Source organism: Triturus cristatus, chromosome 5_1 (assembly GCF_964204655.1).
Source record: "Triturus cristatus chromosome 5_1, aTriCri1.1, whole genome shotgun sequence".
Taxonomy (NCBI): Eukaryota; Metazoa; Chordata; class Amphibia; order Caudata; family Salamandridae; genus Triturus; species Triturus cristatus.
Genome location: NC_140587.1, coordinates 446,268,905 through 446,283,570, shown reverse-complemented (window position 1 = coordinate 446,283,570; position 14,666 = coordinate 446,268,905). Strand labels below are relative to the sequence as shown.

The following is a 14,666-nucleotide window of genomic DNA, read 5'->3' as shown; positions in this document are numbered from 1 at the left end:
ACTATCTCTGACAGGAATATGTTAATGAAAAGACCATTACTAAACGGTCCAAGTACCCCAATGCCTTAACATGTGTTTTTGCATTAAACTGCATACTACTGTTAATGAGTCGGTCACCTACACAGATTCAGTGTGCTGTGGAATAGGAAATGGTGGAAGATGAATTGTTTGTATTTAAAGTTTTAAGGTTTTTACATCAGGGCATTAAAAAAAAGTCAAGCATCTTGTGAAATTAGTCTATGTTTCTTTCACTTAGGTAATAGTCACTAACTCCATTTTTCTAAATTGCCGTGCATCAGATTGCAGCCAGTCTGTCTGTTTTACTGTCGCCTTGTAACACTTGTGATGGAGATAATGTAGATGTCCCAGAGGGCAAAGTCGCCTTGCCGCTCTTTTTCAATCCCCTGCACAGTACTAGCAAGATCTCATGGGCACTTTCACATTTTCTATAATTTCGTCTACTCCACCTAGTTGTTCCACAACTTAGAAAACACTGACCCTAAGAGCAGTAGGCTATCTAATGTCCAGATAAGAAACCCTCCCCTGGAGACTCAATCAACCTGCATTGGTAGTAATGTTGCTGAGGGACGTGTGGCTTTATAGAGGTCAGAGTATGTTCCTGCTGTTAACACACTGGACAAGTTTAAGTGAGAACGCAGCAATTAGTAGCTGACATGCTGAATAGATGTCAGTCTTAAGGTTTAGTTAAATGTCATTTTGATGATTTTATCTACACAGACATGAGAAATTCTTTCTCAAGATTGTTGATATTTATCAACTGTTGTGTGAGAACTAGCAAATGACTTAACAGCTTGAGTGTATTTCTGTACATTAATCATCTTATAGGAGAACTGGCCTTTCTTTGCCATGAAAGGATTATGTTACTTACCCAGTAAGCATCTGTTCTTGGCATGTAGAGCTGTAGATTTGCATGCTTTACATACTCCTCCTTTCGGTCATAGTGCACATAGACATCGACTCCATTGTTGGATTGTTTTCCCAGAAGATGGTGAGAATGAAGTAAGTGAGTGTAGTACAGAGATGTTCATGCGTATGTAATGTAAATAATGAGAACCGCAACAACTTCAGTAGTCCGGGAAGATGGGAGTGTGCATATGAATCTAAAGCTCTACATGCCAAGAACAGATGCTTATTGGGTAAGTAACAATCTGTTTGAGGCATGTGTGCTGTAGATACACATGCTTTGCCTAGACTATATAGCAGTATTCTCCCAAAGCGGTGGTTAACCGGTAGGTGTTGCAGTTGTTTGCAAAAGTGTCTTTAGCACTGCTTGCTCTACATTGGCTTGTTGGTGTGCTAACACATCCACACAATAGTGTTTGATAAATGTGTGTGGTGTAGACAATGTTGCTGCCTTACAGCTGTCAGCTAAAGGAATTTTATATAAAAAAGCCATAGATGCCCCTATTTTGCGAGTGGAATGCGCTCTAGAGGGTATAAAGTTGTTTTAGCTTTTGCATAGCAAGTTTGAATGCATTTAACAATCCATCTTGAAATGCCAGACTTAGAGATAGGATTGCCTTTGTGAGGTGGAGCAAATGCAACAAACAGTTGCTTTGTTTTTTACGAAAATCTTTTGTCCTTTAGATATAATACAATAACGCTCTTCTGACATCAAGTGTGTGAAGAGCTCGTCCTGCTAAAGAATCAGGTTGATGGAAGAACACAGGTAACTCAACTGATTGGTTAAGATGAAAAGCAGAAACTACTTTAGGGAGGAATCTTGGGTTGGTGCGAAGAACTACCCTATCTTTATGAAGCTAAAAGAAGGTTTCTTCTATGGTTAATGCCTGTAGCTCACCAACTCTCCTTAATGAAGTGATTGCAATGAGGAAGGCAACGTTCCATAAAAGGAACTGTAAAGAAAAATTGTGCAATGGTTCAGAGGGTGGACCCATGAGTCTTATAAGTACAATGTTGAGATTCCATACCGGTGCCGGAGGTATTCTGGGTGGCATTACTCTTTTTAAGCCCTTCATAAAGGCTTTAATCACAGGAACTCTGAACAAAGATAAATGCTATCTGTTTTGCAAATATACAGCTACTGCTGCAAGGTGCAATCGAATAGATGTGTAAGCCAGACTACTTTGCTGTAGGTGCAGAAGGTAACGAATAATGTTTTGAACAGAAGCCTCTAGAGGATTAATTTTGTTATTACAATAGATAACACATTGTTTCCATTTTGCTGCATAACAAGCTCTGGTAGTGGGCTTTCTTGCTTCTTTTAGAACAGGTATACAGTTTGGTGGCTAATTTAGGTATCCAAACTGTATGACTTCAGGAGCCAAATCACTATGTTGAGCTACTTGGGGTTTGGGTGTCTGATTTCTCCACGGTTATGTGTGAGAAGGCTGGAATTGAGTTGTAGCTTTTGATGTGGAACTACTGAGAGTTCCAGAAGTGTGGTGTACCATGAATGACGGGCCATGTGGGAGCTACCAAAATCAGTGTGAACGATGTTTGCCTGAGCTTTTCAGAAACGGAAGGAGTGGGAGAGGCCGTCCCTGACCAATTGATCTATAGGACATTGCCTTTGGAGCAAGGGTGTTGGAACCTGGAGGCGTGTTCAGGCATTTTGCTTTGTCCACTGTGGCGAACAGATCTATTTGTGGGAATCACCATTTTTTTAAATATTGAAGGAGAAATTGGGGATGAAGTTTCCACTCGTGTATTTGCTGCCTCCTTCTGCTGAGGTCGGCAATTTGATTGTTGACTCCTGGAAGGTGTTCTGCCAGAAGATGAATTCTGTGATGAATTGCCCAGCTCCAAATGGTCTGAGAGAGGCGTGACAGCTGGAGAGAGTGTGCCCCTCCCCCGTTTTTGTACATAGCTGTCATGTTGTCCGTGCAGACTAGAACAACTTTGCCGATGAGATGAGACTGAAAAGCTTGCAGTGCTAGAAATACTGCTAGAAGCACTAGATAGTTGATGTGGAGACATTTTGCTTGTTGTCCCACAGACCCTGAATTATGTTCTAGTGGAGATGGGCACCCCACCTGTGAGAGAAGCATCTGCTGTTAGCACGATCTCTGGAACAGGGTCGATAAAGATCTGCCATTTTGATAAACTTTGTGGGTTCCACCACTGCAAAGAGCGATGGATACGGCTGTACACCAACACTAGATCTGTTAATTGACCCTGTGACGGATTACACTGACGTGCCAAGCATTCTTGTAGAGGGCACACGTGTATTCTTGCATGAGGCACTATTGCAATGCATGGCGCTATCGTTCCTAGCAGCTGCATAACAGTCCTGGCTGGTAAGGTTTGGTTGGCTTGAAACTGTAGTAACAGTTAGAATATTGTGAATTGTGGCTGCATTGGGAGAGGCTAGAGCTGGGTGAGTGTTGAGAGTCGCCTCCAGATAAGACTGTATTCGTGACGGCTGTAGATGAGACTTTTGCAGGTTGACTGTGAAGCCCAATCAGTGGAGTAGGCCTACGTGGTCTGAGTGTGTTCTAGACACTTCTGGTGTGTGCTGGCTTTGATAAGCCAGTCATCTAAGTACAAGAAGACGTGAATTTGTTGTCTTCTGAGATGAGCTGCCACAACTGCTAGACATTTGGTAAAAACTCTGGGAGCAGAAGTTACTCCGAATGGGAGTACTTTGAACTGATAGTGTTTGCCTGCTATCAGAAATCTGAGATATTTGCGATGAGCTGGATGGGCTGGAATGTGAAAGTATGCGTCTTTTAAGTCTAGTGTGGAAATAAAATCACCTTGCTTTAGAAGTGGAAGCACCAGTTGGAGCGTTACCATATGGAAATGTTTTGACAGTATGTACTGATTTAACACTCAGATTCAAAATCGGTCTTAAGGAGCCGTCCTTTTTGGGGAATAGAAAGTAGAGCCGTCCTTTTTGGGGATTAGAAAGTAGAGAGAGTAAACTCCTGAACCCTAGTACGGTCATGGAACTCGTTCTATGGCTCCTTTTTCCAAGAGAGACTGCATCTCCTGTTTGAGTAACTGTAAGTAGTCTGACAACAGTTTGAGAGTGCAAGGTGGAATAATTGGAGGATTGGTAGTAAGCTCCAGGCAATAACCATGTAGGATAAGATTGATCACCCATTTGTCGGATGCTATGGATTGCCAAATGGGGAGAAACTTTTGAAGCCTTCCCCTGACAGCTGTTAAATAATGTGGCAAGTCACTGTCTGTTGGGAGAAGGGGAGTTGCGTGCCGTGGCACCTATACCCCTACCTTTCGAATTATTTCCTGTATAAAAACCTCTAGAGGGAGAGAATTGGGTGTTGCCTTTATAAGAGGAAACATTCGGGTCCTGAGAATGTTGTTTTGGACCCTCCTCTGTAAAATGTGCAGCGAAAGGAGGCTATATTTGATGGGGACTGGAGCGCTCCAATGGACTTTCCCACTTCCGTGTCTTTCTTCATTTTTTCCGAAGCCTGATTGACTTCAGCACCAAACAGGTGTTGCTTATCAAAAGGGGTGTTTAAAATAGATTGCTGAACCTCAGGTTTAAACTCTGCAATCCTAAGCCATGCATGCCTCTGAGGAGAATGCAGGTATTAATCTCCCTAGCCGCGGTGTCAGCAGCATCTAGACCACATCTGATGGAAGAGTTAGAAATTAGTTTGCCCTCCTTAACTAACTCTTGTGCTTTGCTTTTGTGCTCGTCTGGGAGATACTGAAGCAGTTGCTCCATCCCATCCCAGTGTGCCCTGTCGTACCTAGCTAGTAAGCCCTGTGTGTTTGCGGTGCACCAGTGGTTAGCGGCTTGAGGAGCTACTCGTTTTCCCGATGCATCTATCCTTGTCTGGGGGAGGTGCATCAACACAGGTTGGTGAATTATCTCTCTTACGAGCATTGGATACCACTGAGTCGAGAGGCAACTGTCCTTTAATAAAAACAGGATCAGATGGGAATGGATTGTACTTTTTACAAACTCTGGGAGTTAAAATAGTGCTCCCACTGGGTCTTTAAATATGTTGCCTGCATGTCTCATCATGTCCTTTAACATAGGAAGAGTTTGGCTTGACCTATGTGTGGATCCTAATGTTTCAAATAAAAAATCTTCCTCCAAAGATTCATTATGTAGTGCAACCCCGATACTCTGCTGCTCTAGCAATAAGATCTTGATAAGCCACATTATCGTCCAGTGGTGTTGGCTTTGCAGGGTGTAGATCTGGATCGTTATCTAATGGAGGGTCAATGGTGTAATCATTCCATGGATCTACAGGCAAATGTGCGTGTTCGTCATCAATATCATCCCCTTCAGTTTGTGTATGGGGAGATCCTTGAGGTGTTATGTGTAAAGGATCTAGAATTGGCAAATGTGAAGAAGATGGTGGCGGTGGAGGGAATTGTGGGGTAGGATAAGCTGGGGTAGTAGCCAGGTCTTTTTTCTTCTATAGTTATCTTATATGTAAATGTAAATTTGATACTTGTATAGCGCACTACTCACCCGCAAGGGTCTCAAGGCGCTTGTACGAATACCGCTGTGGAACCCATCCTGGCTTTCCCTGTGAGGCGTCCACTCCTGGGCACCCCCAAGGTGGAGGCCAGGCATCCTTAGCGTTGTGGGGGCCGTTGTGGAGATTAAGCAAGCTATTGCCCAGAGTTGCAGAGTGGGACTCCATGATTGGAATAGGCACCGAGGTGAGAATTATCAGGTCCGTGGAATTTTTGAGCCCAAGACCCGCCGAGGCGGGGAATTGAACCCTGGTCCCGGGCTAGACCTCTGCATCAGGGTCTGCCGCTCTAATCATTGAGCCACACTTCTCCACAGGGTCCTCTGAAGTAAGTTTCTGTTTGGATGGTGTCTTAGCCAAAATGTGTCCTGTATCAGGATTAATAAAAATGATCTTTTGTTTAGGATCCAATTTGTCTTTAAAAAGGTGCTGTCCTTCAATTTCGGCACCAAAGGCTTCGGTGTCAAGATTGTCTTTGCTTTGGGAGCGGAGGGTTTCGCGTTTGAAGCATGCTTCTCTTTCGGAGCGGAGGGTATCAGCTCTGAAGATGGTTTTGGCCGACGTGGTCCTGAGCCGGAAGACTTGACTATTTATTTTGGTGCCGAGCCAGAGGGCAGGGCGTGGGAAACATTGTATCGGTACCGACCTTGGCCCAAAGGCAGAGGTGGTGCTGTAGCCTTATGCTTTTTGGAAGAGGTTTTGGAAGGGAAGGGTCTTTCGTACTCACAGCACCTTGTCCGGGAGGCACATTTTTGGACTCCAAGTCGATCTCAAGATCAGAATCAAACTCTTCTTCTACCGATGCTTCGATCTCTTCATGTTTGGATTCTTTGTCGAAGATATCCGGAGTGTGTTGAAAGCTTTCGTGTTGCATTTCTTGTCGCCGGGCCCAACGATCACGTAGAGTTTTCTTCGACCGAAACGACCAACAGGCGTCACAGTCTTCCTCCTTATGCTCCGTGAGAGGCACAAGTTACAAACTTGATGTAGGTCGGTGTGAGGGTAATTGGTGTGGCATCGAGGACAGGACTGGAATGGAGTCCACTCCATTAGCAGAAGGGTGGACCGACGCGGCTAGGCCCGAGGGCTGCCCCTGATGTTTCGACCGTAGTTAGAGTGTTTCCCGATCGGTTCGATATCCGGAGAACAGGGAAACGCTCACGAGGACAATACCGTTGAGGGTAGAGTGGATCGCGCGCCAAGAGGAACCAGAAGAACGGTTTTGAACCGGAGCGCAACAATACACGTCCGAATCCGATGGCAGAAAAAAAGCTATCTAACAATGGAGTCGATGCCCATGTGCACTATCAACGAAAGCAGGAGTATGCAAAGCATGTGTATCTACAACACTGTAGCCTCGAACATAACTTTTTTTTGATTGGCTTTAAAGTGCATGCTGATCGGTCTAATTTAGAATTTTCTCTCATTTCTCTGTCCAGTAATTTGACAGTCTCATATTCTCAACCTTGTCTGCTCTTTCGTATTGCCGTTTTCTTAATATTAAACAATTGCTCTGGGAGGTTTTTTTGTATGTCAGTAAACTGCACAACACTGTATGCTTTCATGGAACATTTTCCACTAATTGTTTGGGTTTGCCAATATCTGCTTTAGCTGAAATCAAAATAATCTGGGTTTGATGTGCAAAGATTTTTGCTTACCCAAGTCTGACTAATTTAAATAAAATGTTTTCATCTCCTTTACAAAACCTATTGTTGATTCACAAAATTAGACTTGCATGTGGATATTTCATGTGCACATGCAGATCTTTCGGCATTAATACAAGAGTAAATACAGGAAGTCTCATGAGGATGTTAAGAGAAATTGACTGCAATTGAGGTGAACAATTACAGAGTCAAAGATTTGTGGCTATTTAAGTGCTTTGCAAGGTCTTTCGAAGAGTTCTTTTTACTACTAACCCTAGACTAGGATTAGCCAGGCATGTGTAGAGCAGAAAGTGTGCGAAATGCATAGAACACTGCAATTCTTTCTTGGTGGGAGACTGAGCATGGGTGGGAAATTCACACTGACATTTCTTTAATGTGAATTAAAAAAAATGTTGTGGGATTTCACAAATTGCTACTTTGACACGTCGATTTCAGGGGTTTGAGCATGTATAGGTATGAGAAATTCCCATGGAATGTTTTCATGTGAATAAAAGAAACGTGCAGGTTGTTGTGAGGTTTGACAAACTTGATATTCTTACACATGTTGATTTTTGAAAGGCCAGACTTCGCAATCTAAGTACATTTAAAAAAACACAAGTAAGAAAGTTGTGAAAACTGTAAAATGTTCTCAAATATCCTCGGGTGCTTCAGAAGGTGTATATAGCCCGCCTTCTCATCTGTACATTTATTAATTTTGTTTTTATTTGTTTAGAGTCAGGCCTCATGGCTGTAATTGCCACAGGCTTCTCATTACCAGTGATGCTAAATAATAAAATATAATCTATGATCACCAGCAACTTAGTTTCCTGCTCCTTACAAATCAGTTGTTATCATACTTTTAATAAGGACAAATACATAAAATCATGATATAGTGATAAAAAAAAAAAAAAGACTCCTATTTTCGGGACAAAAATATGGCACACAGTTAAAATGCGATTCTTACCATGTCCAATTCAGTGTCAATTTCATCAGCTTGGAATGGTGAGAATGATAAAGTCTTGAGCTGCTCATCCACGACATCTGCCAGCACATACACAGTTCTGAAAAATGAATAATGATTGTCATTGCATGCCGCAAACACAGGCTACATTTAACACTACGGAGGGCTACAAGTCTGGGCTTTCTTCCAAAACCTCCATATGTTAGTACAAGCTTGTCCTTTCACAAGACACAAAACTTAACAGGAGCACCTTAATTTATGTAAAGTTTAAAGCAAAGGTAGATTGCATAACTATAAGGCAAACTGCCCTTTCCAACGCCACCAATGTGAGGTTGCTCAAGGGTATAGTCACTATTCAGGAGGTTTGCTTCAAGAGCTTTTAGGATATTATTAGGTGGAATGGTCTGTGCACTGGAGACACTAACAAGACCGTGCCTTGTCAAAAGATGGGAGATCGACTTTAAAATACATTAATAGCATGTCTACGGCCCTCATTAGGAGTTGGATGTAATCTGATGGGGATATACTTGTGGACGTGGTGGGGGTATTTTAGAGAGCATGGCTTGGGGACAGAACAAAATGGTTACTTACCTGTAGGAGTAGTTTTGCAACTTGAAAGATTTTCTGGATTCACATGGTGTGCATTAGTCTGCCATTTAGTGGTTGGGTATCGAATTGTCTTCCTCTTTTTTTGCTGGGTGGGCATCACTGATATCGACCACCATTTGGTGCCATGTCCATCCTCCAATGAAGTCAGAAGCCTCTATGCATGGTAAATCTCTTCAGTTTCTTTTTTCCCCTGGGGACTTGCTAGTGTTGGTTGACTTCATTTCTTAGGAAAGCAGGATGGGCTAATGAGAATTCAGAAAATTCTTAAAGCTGCAAAAGTACTCACACAGGTAAGCAACCATTTAGTTTTGCAACATGAATCTGTTCTGGATTCACATGCTGTGCACAGATTTTGCAGTGATATTCCGTTCCTTGGGGTGTGGGTTTGGAATCTGTGACTAGATGTTTAACTACTTGGGCTTCTTTGTTAGTTTGAATATCCACACAGTAGTACCTGATGAACGTGTGTATGGTAGACTTTGTGGCTGCCCTGCAAATGTCATTAACAAAACTCATAGGCAATGAAAGCTAGCATTGTTCCTTTCTTCCTTGTTGCGTGTGCTCTTGGTTTCTCTCCAAATGCTAATCTTGTAGCATATCTGGATCTATCTATTTTATGATAGTACCCTGAGTTAGCTGTGAATCTTTGCTAGGTGCTGCACAGGAGACAAAGAAAGGGTTCATCTTTCTATACTGCAAAGTAGTACATCACTGCCATTCTAACATTTAGCACATGAATGGCCATTTCTTCTTACAATTTTGTTTTTTGGCAAAATGTGATAGCTTGGTTAGCATGGAAGTGTGAAATTACTTAGGGAAGGCATTTTGGCTCCATCCTAATCACTATGCTATAGTTATGTATTTATAAGTAAAGCTCTTGTGTGGGAAGAGCTTGCAGTTTTGCTCAATCTTCAAAACAATGGGATGGCTATCATAAGGAATATATTACTTACCATATAAGTATCTACTGGTAGGGTGTAGTGCTGTAGATTTATATGCTTAGCATACTCCTGCCATCAAGTGTTGGGCTTGGAGATGTACAACTTGTTTTTCTTTGAAAAAGTCCTTCGAGTCTTGAGGTGCGGTGACTCCTCCTACAGTCAGTGGTGGCTAGCACCGATCGGGGGTTGATGGTGAGAGGGGGGGTGGGGGGGGGGGGGGTTGGGGGTGTGTGTCAAAAAGAAATTAAAATGTACCTTATCGCCGCCGCGTCAGGACTCTGCTGGCGTCGAACAGGAACCAGGACGAAGCACCTAGGCTCCCCTGACCAATCACAATGCTGCAATGCTGCATTCCCAGATCAACTTTGAATTCATAAGGACACACTCCTCGTAGGACCTGGATTTGGGCACTGAACCCAAACACCAGAGACACAACTAGTTGCTATCTGTCACAGACATTTGCTTGTGACAGTCCCTACAAGGGGGTAAACCCTGTAGTAACATACTGTGAGAAAGTGCCCTCTTTCTTGCATGGTATGCCCCCACATTTTGCTGAATTGCTGATGTACTTTGAGTGTGCCCTGGCCTCCTGCCAATCAGGTACCCAGGGCCGGTGCTCCTTCTCTAAACCTGCATTGAAGCCTAAACCCAAGTGGCATCTCAGGCCACATGTCAGCCCCTGGTAAATGGTACCACAGGTACCCAGGGCACTGTGACCAGAGAGGACCTCTAAGGGCTGAGGCCTCTAAGGGCTGCAGCACTTACTGTGCCACCCTTAGAGGTCCTGTACCCTGCCACTCACACACTGCCTTTGCAGGCTGCGTGTCTTGGTGCAGAACAAAACCAAGAGTCGACATGGTACACATCCTTGTGTGCCATGCCCACAAACCACTGCCCTGGCATCACCCCTCTAGCTGGGTGCCCTATGCCAGTGGTGAGGGTACAGGTGCATGAGCCCATGAGTTTGTTATTACGAACTCCACAGCACCATGATGGCTACACTGAAGACTGGGAAGTTTTGGTATCAAACTTCTCAGCATATTAAACCCACATGCCAGTGTGGGATTTAATGTAAAATGCACGACAGAGGGCATCTTAGAGATGCCCCCTGAAATTCGACCTACTACTAGTGACCTGACTGAGTGGCTGCGTAGGCTGCCACCAACAGACATGTTTCTGGACCCCTGGGTCGAGAGCCTGCTGCTTTCGGGGGCCTGAAACAATGCACATCCTGGGACGAGGTGCCAAGCCTCCTTGCCCAGGATAGACAGGGTTCATGAAGGAGAGGCTTCAAAGGCATGCTGCCTTTGTGAGCCTCTCCAGACAATTTGCTGCTTTCAGCAACTGATCCCCACTGGTACTACACCCCACTTTGGGCGGGAGAACCGTCGGGAAAAACAAGTGAGGAAGGGAGGTGTGCCCACCTCTGCCAGCTCCACCCCTCAGGTGGGGGAGGTGAGGTGAAGCACATGCCTCGAGTCGCCACCATTTTGAGGATGGGGGGGACCAAGCCAACCAGGGACAGGCTCCTGCCCCCCTCCCACAGGAGAGTGGCAAAATAGGGGGTGTACCCACCCCAGGGAAGGGACCCATTGGTCCCTACCCTTTACCTACCTGTAACACTCCTAAATTTAGTATTTAGGGGGCACCCTGAATCTTATTTCCTCAGATTAGAAATCACAAGAAAAGAAGATAAGAAGAAGGAAGGAAGAGCCGTGCAGAGCTAACAAGAGGCTCACGCCCACTGACCTGGCCCCAGCCCTACAGGCATGTCTCCCCTCGAACCTGCTCCTGCGGAATCCCGGCGTGTCCTACAGTCAGCAAGGATTAGTTACTTACCTGTAATCCTAGTTCTCATCCAGGGGTATACTCATCAAAGTCATAATCTATGAATAATCCCCGCCCATGTGCGGGATCCCGGAGCATATAGAAAATGCATATATATACATATATATATATACATATGTGAAAACATATACATGCAGCCTAAAAATGTTCAAAACATGGCAATGCTGTAAATTACATATGTTTGCATAGTAGTGCCCCCTAACCCGTAAGGAAAAAAGGAAGCATCAGGCAAATTATAACACAACACTGCTTTATTGTCATAAAGCAACTTGTAATTGTAAGCATTCGCCAGTAGGCTGCAGCAGAGTATCAAGAAACAAAGAAAACTGACACCTTGCCTTTAAGGCATTGGAGTAGGGGGACCGTGCCTTTAAGACCTGCATGAGACCCCCTGCTCCCATGATGAATTACAATTGGCAGTTGGGCCAGTTCTTTTTGGCGGTGCATCCGCACCTGAGTAGATCTGCATGCCATACATCACGTACTTAAAGAGAAATCATGCTCGTCCGGGGAGGTGGGTGGGTCGCTTATGACTTTGATGAGTATACCCCTGGATGAGAACTAGGATTACAGGTAAGTAACTAATCCTTCTCATCCAGGGGATACTCATCAATAGTCATAATCCATGAATAGAGTAGCAAGCCCATACCCAAAGTCTTGCGGACGAGCACGACAGCATTTAAAACATACAGTAAAAACACATTTTGCATCACAGTTATGCAAACAGGTTCCTCAGAGAAGCCTGCCCCACCTGGGCGTCGGCCTGCGCGTCTGAATCTAGGCAATAATGGCGAGTAAAGGTATGAACTGAGCGCCATGTAGCCGCTTTGCAGATTTCAGACATGGGAACGTTGCGAAGGAGTGCAACAGTAAAAGCCTTCCCTCGAGTAGAGTGTGCTCTAGGTTTGCCCTGCAGAACCTTGTGGGACAGTTGGTAAGACAACGCTATACATGAGACAATCCATCTAGAGATGGACCTCTTGGAGGCAGCCAGCCCGGTATTCGTGGGCCCATAGTTAAAAAAGAGCCTATCTGACTTTCTAAGTGGAAGGGTCTTAGCCAGATAGAATTTCAAAACCCTCCGGAGGTCAAGAGAATGTAAGGCTCTCTCCGGGGAGTGGATGGCTGAGGAAAAAAGGTGGGCAAAGTGATCACCTGATTAATGTGGAAGTCCGAGACCACCTTGGGCAGGAAGCTCGGATGAGTACGGAGCACCACCCTATTAGCATGAAACACCGTGTAAGGTTCCTTGCAGCAGAGGGCCTGAATTTCACTGACCCTACAGGCCGAAGTGATGGCTACTAAGAAGGCAGCCTTCCAGGTCAGATGCTGCAAAGACGCCTTATGAATTGGTTCAAAAGGGGCCCCCATTAGCTTAGAGAGAACGATGTTAAGTTCCCAGGAAGGGGAAGGAGACCTCACCGGAGGGTAAACTTGCTTAAGCCCTTCTAAGAAATCCTTTACCACTGGCATCTGGAAGAATGAGGTCTGGGTAGGAGACTTCCTATAGGCTGTAATAGCCGCTAAGTGTACTCTGATGGAAGAGTACTTTAACCCAGACTTCGCCAAGTACAGTAAGTAGGGGAGAATAACCTGTTCTTGACCCCGCATAGGATCAAGGGTGTTATCTCTACACCAAACGTAGAATCTTTTCCACTTAAAGGCGCAAGACTTCCTAGTGGAGGGCCTCTTTGCCTCCCGGAGAATGTTCATACAGTCCGGAGGCAGATCTAAATGTCCATATTGGATGAATTCAGGAGCCATGCCGTCAAGCTGAGGGAGGGAAGATTGGGATGAAACACCCTCCCCGTGTCCTTGGTCAGCAAGTTCGGTAGGCAAGGCAACCTCCTGTGTGGTACTTCCGACAGCTGGAGTAGATCCGGGTACCACCACTGGCGGGGCCACTCCGGGGCTATTAGGATCATCTGAGTCCTGGCCCTGTAAAGCTTCTGTATCACAGCCGGGATGAGAGGGAGAGGAGGAAAAGCGTAAAGCAATGTCCTCGACCAGCTGATCAAAAGTGCGTTCCCCTCCGACCCCCGTTGAGGGAACCTGGAGGCGAAGACGGGGCATTTTTTATTTGCCGCGTCTGCGAAAAGATCGATGTCCGGTACGCCCCACAACCGGAAGATCTCCTAAGCGACGTCTTCGTTGAGCATCCAGTCGTGCGCTTCGACGAAGTCTCTGCTGAGGCCGGTTGCCTGCACGTTCAGGGTCCCTGGCAGGTGAACAGCGACGATCGCCAGGTTTCTCGCCAGAAGCCATCTCCAGATGGACTGGGCTTCCAGAGAGAGAACCCGCGATCTGGTGCCTCCTTGTTTGTTCAGATAGAACATAGTTGTGGTGTGGTCTGTCTGAACCTGAACATAGTTGGTCTGCAGGGATGGATACAGGGACTTGAGAGCTAGGTGGACTGCTCGTAGCTCCAAGAAGTTGATGTGATAAGTCTGTTCGATAGTGGACCAGAGACCTTGTACTTGCAGCTGGCCCATATGAGCACCCCAGCCCTGCATTGAGGCATCTGTGACCACTGTCTGTGTCGGAGGCGCCTGATGGAAAGGGACGCCGTGAAGCAGATGGGAGCGCTTCATCCACCACCGGATGGAGTCTTTGGCGGCTTGATGAAGGGTGATGGGATCTTCCCAGCGGCCGGACCTCTGAGACAACTGATCCTCTAGGTCTTGTTGCAGAGGACGCATGTGCAGACGTGCATTGGGCACAATGTAAATGCACGAAGCCATCGACCCCAGGAGAGATGACACTTGTCTGGCTGTGGGAAACGCCATGCTGAGAAGCATGCGGCCTTTCTGAAGCATGGAGGATAACCTCTCCTCCGAAGGACACACGCTTGCGGAGTCTAGAGAGGCACCCAGCTAGTGGATCCGCTGCGTGGGATTGAGGACCGACTTCTTGTAGTTGACCTGGAGGCCCAGCGAGTGCAGAAGGTTGAGGCAAAACGAAAGATGACTCTGGAGTCGAGCAGGAGTGGAACTCTTCAAGAGCCAGTCGTCGAGATAGGGGTAGACTAATATCTTCCGCTTGCGGAGAAAAGCAGCTACCACCGCCATGCACTTGGAGAAAGTTCGTGGTGCGGATTTGAGGCCGAATGGCAGAACCCTGTATTGATAATGCCTGCGAGAGATCTGAAATCTGAGAAACTTTCGATGTTTCGCTGAGACAGGAATGTGGAAGTATGCATCCTGTAAGTCGATGG

General features: G+C 45.6%; 1 protein-coding gene across 2 annotated transcripts in view; it reads right to left on the bottom strand.

The window, feature by feature from the left end:
• VIRMA (vir like m6A methyltransferase associated) overlaps nucleotides 1–14,666 on the bottom strand; it is a 753,509-nt gene that overhangs the window by 200,532 nt on the left and 538,311 nt on the right. For both annotated transcript variants that reach the window (XM_085605246.1, XM_085605248.1), the window contains exon 21: nucleotides 8,058–8,154. In XM_085605246.1, coding sequence (XP_085461372.1) covers nucleotides 8,058–8,154 — 97 coding nt within the window. The remainder of the gene's footprint in view (nucleotides 1–8,057; nucleotides 8,155–14,666) is intronic.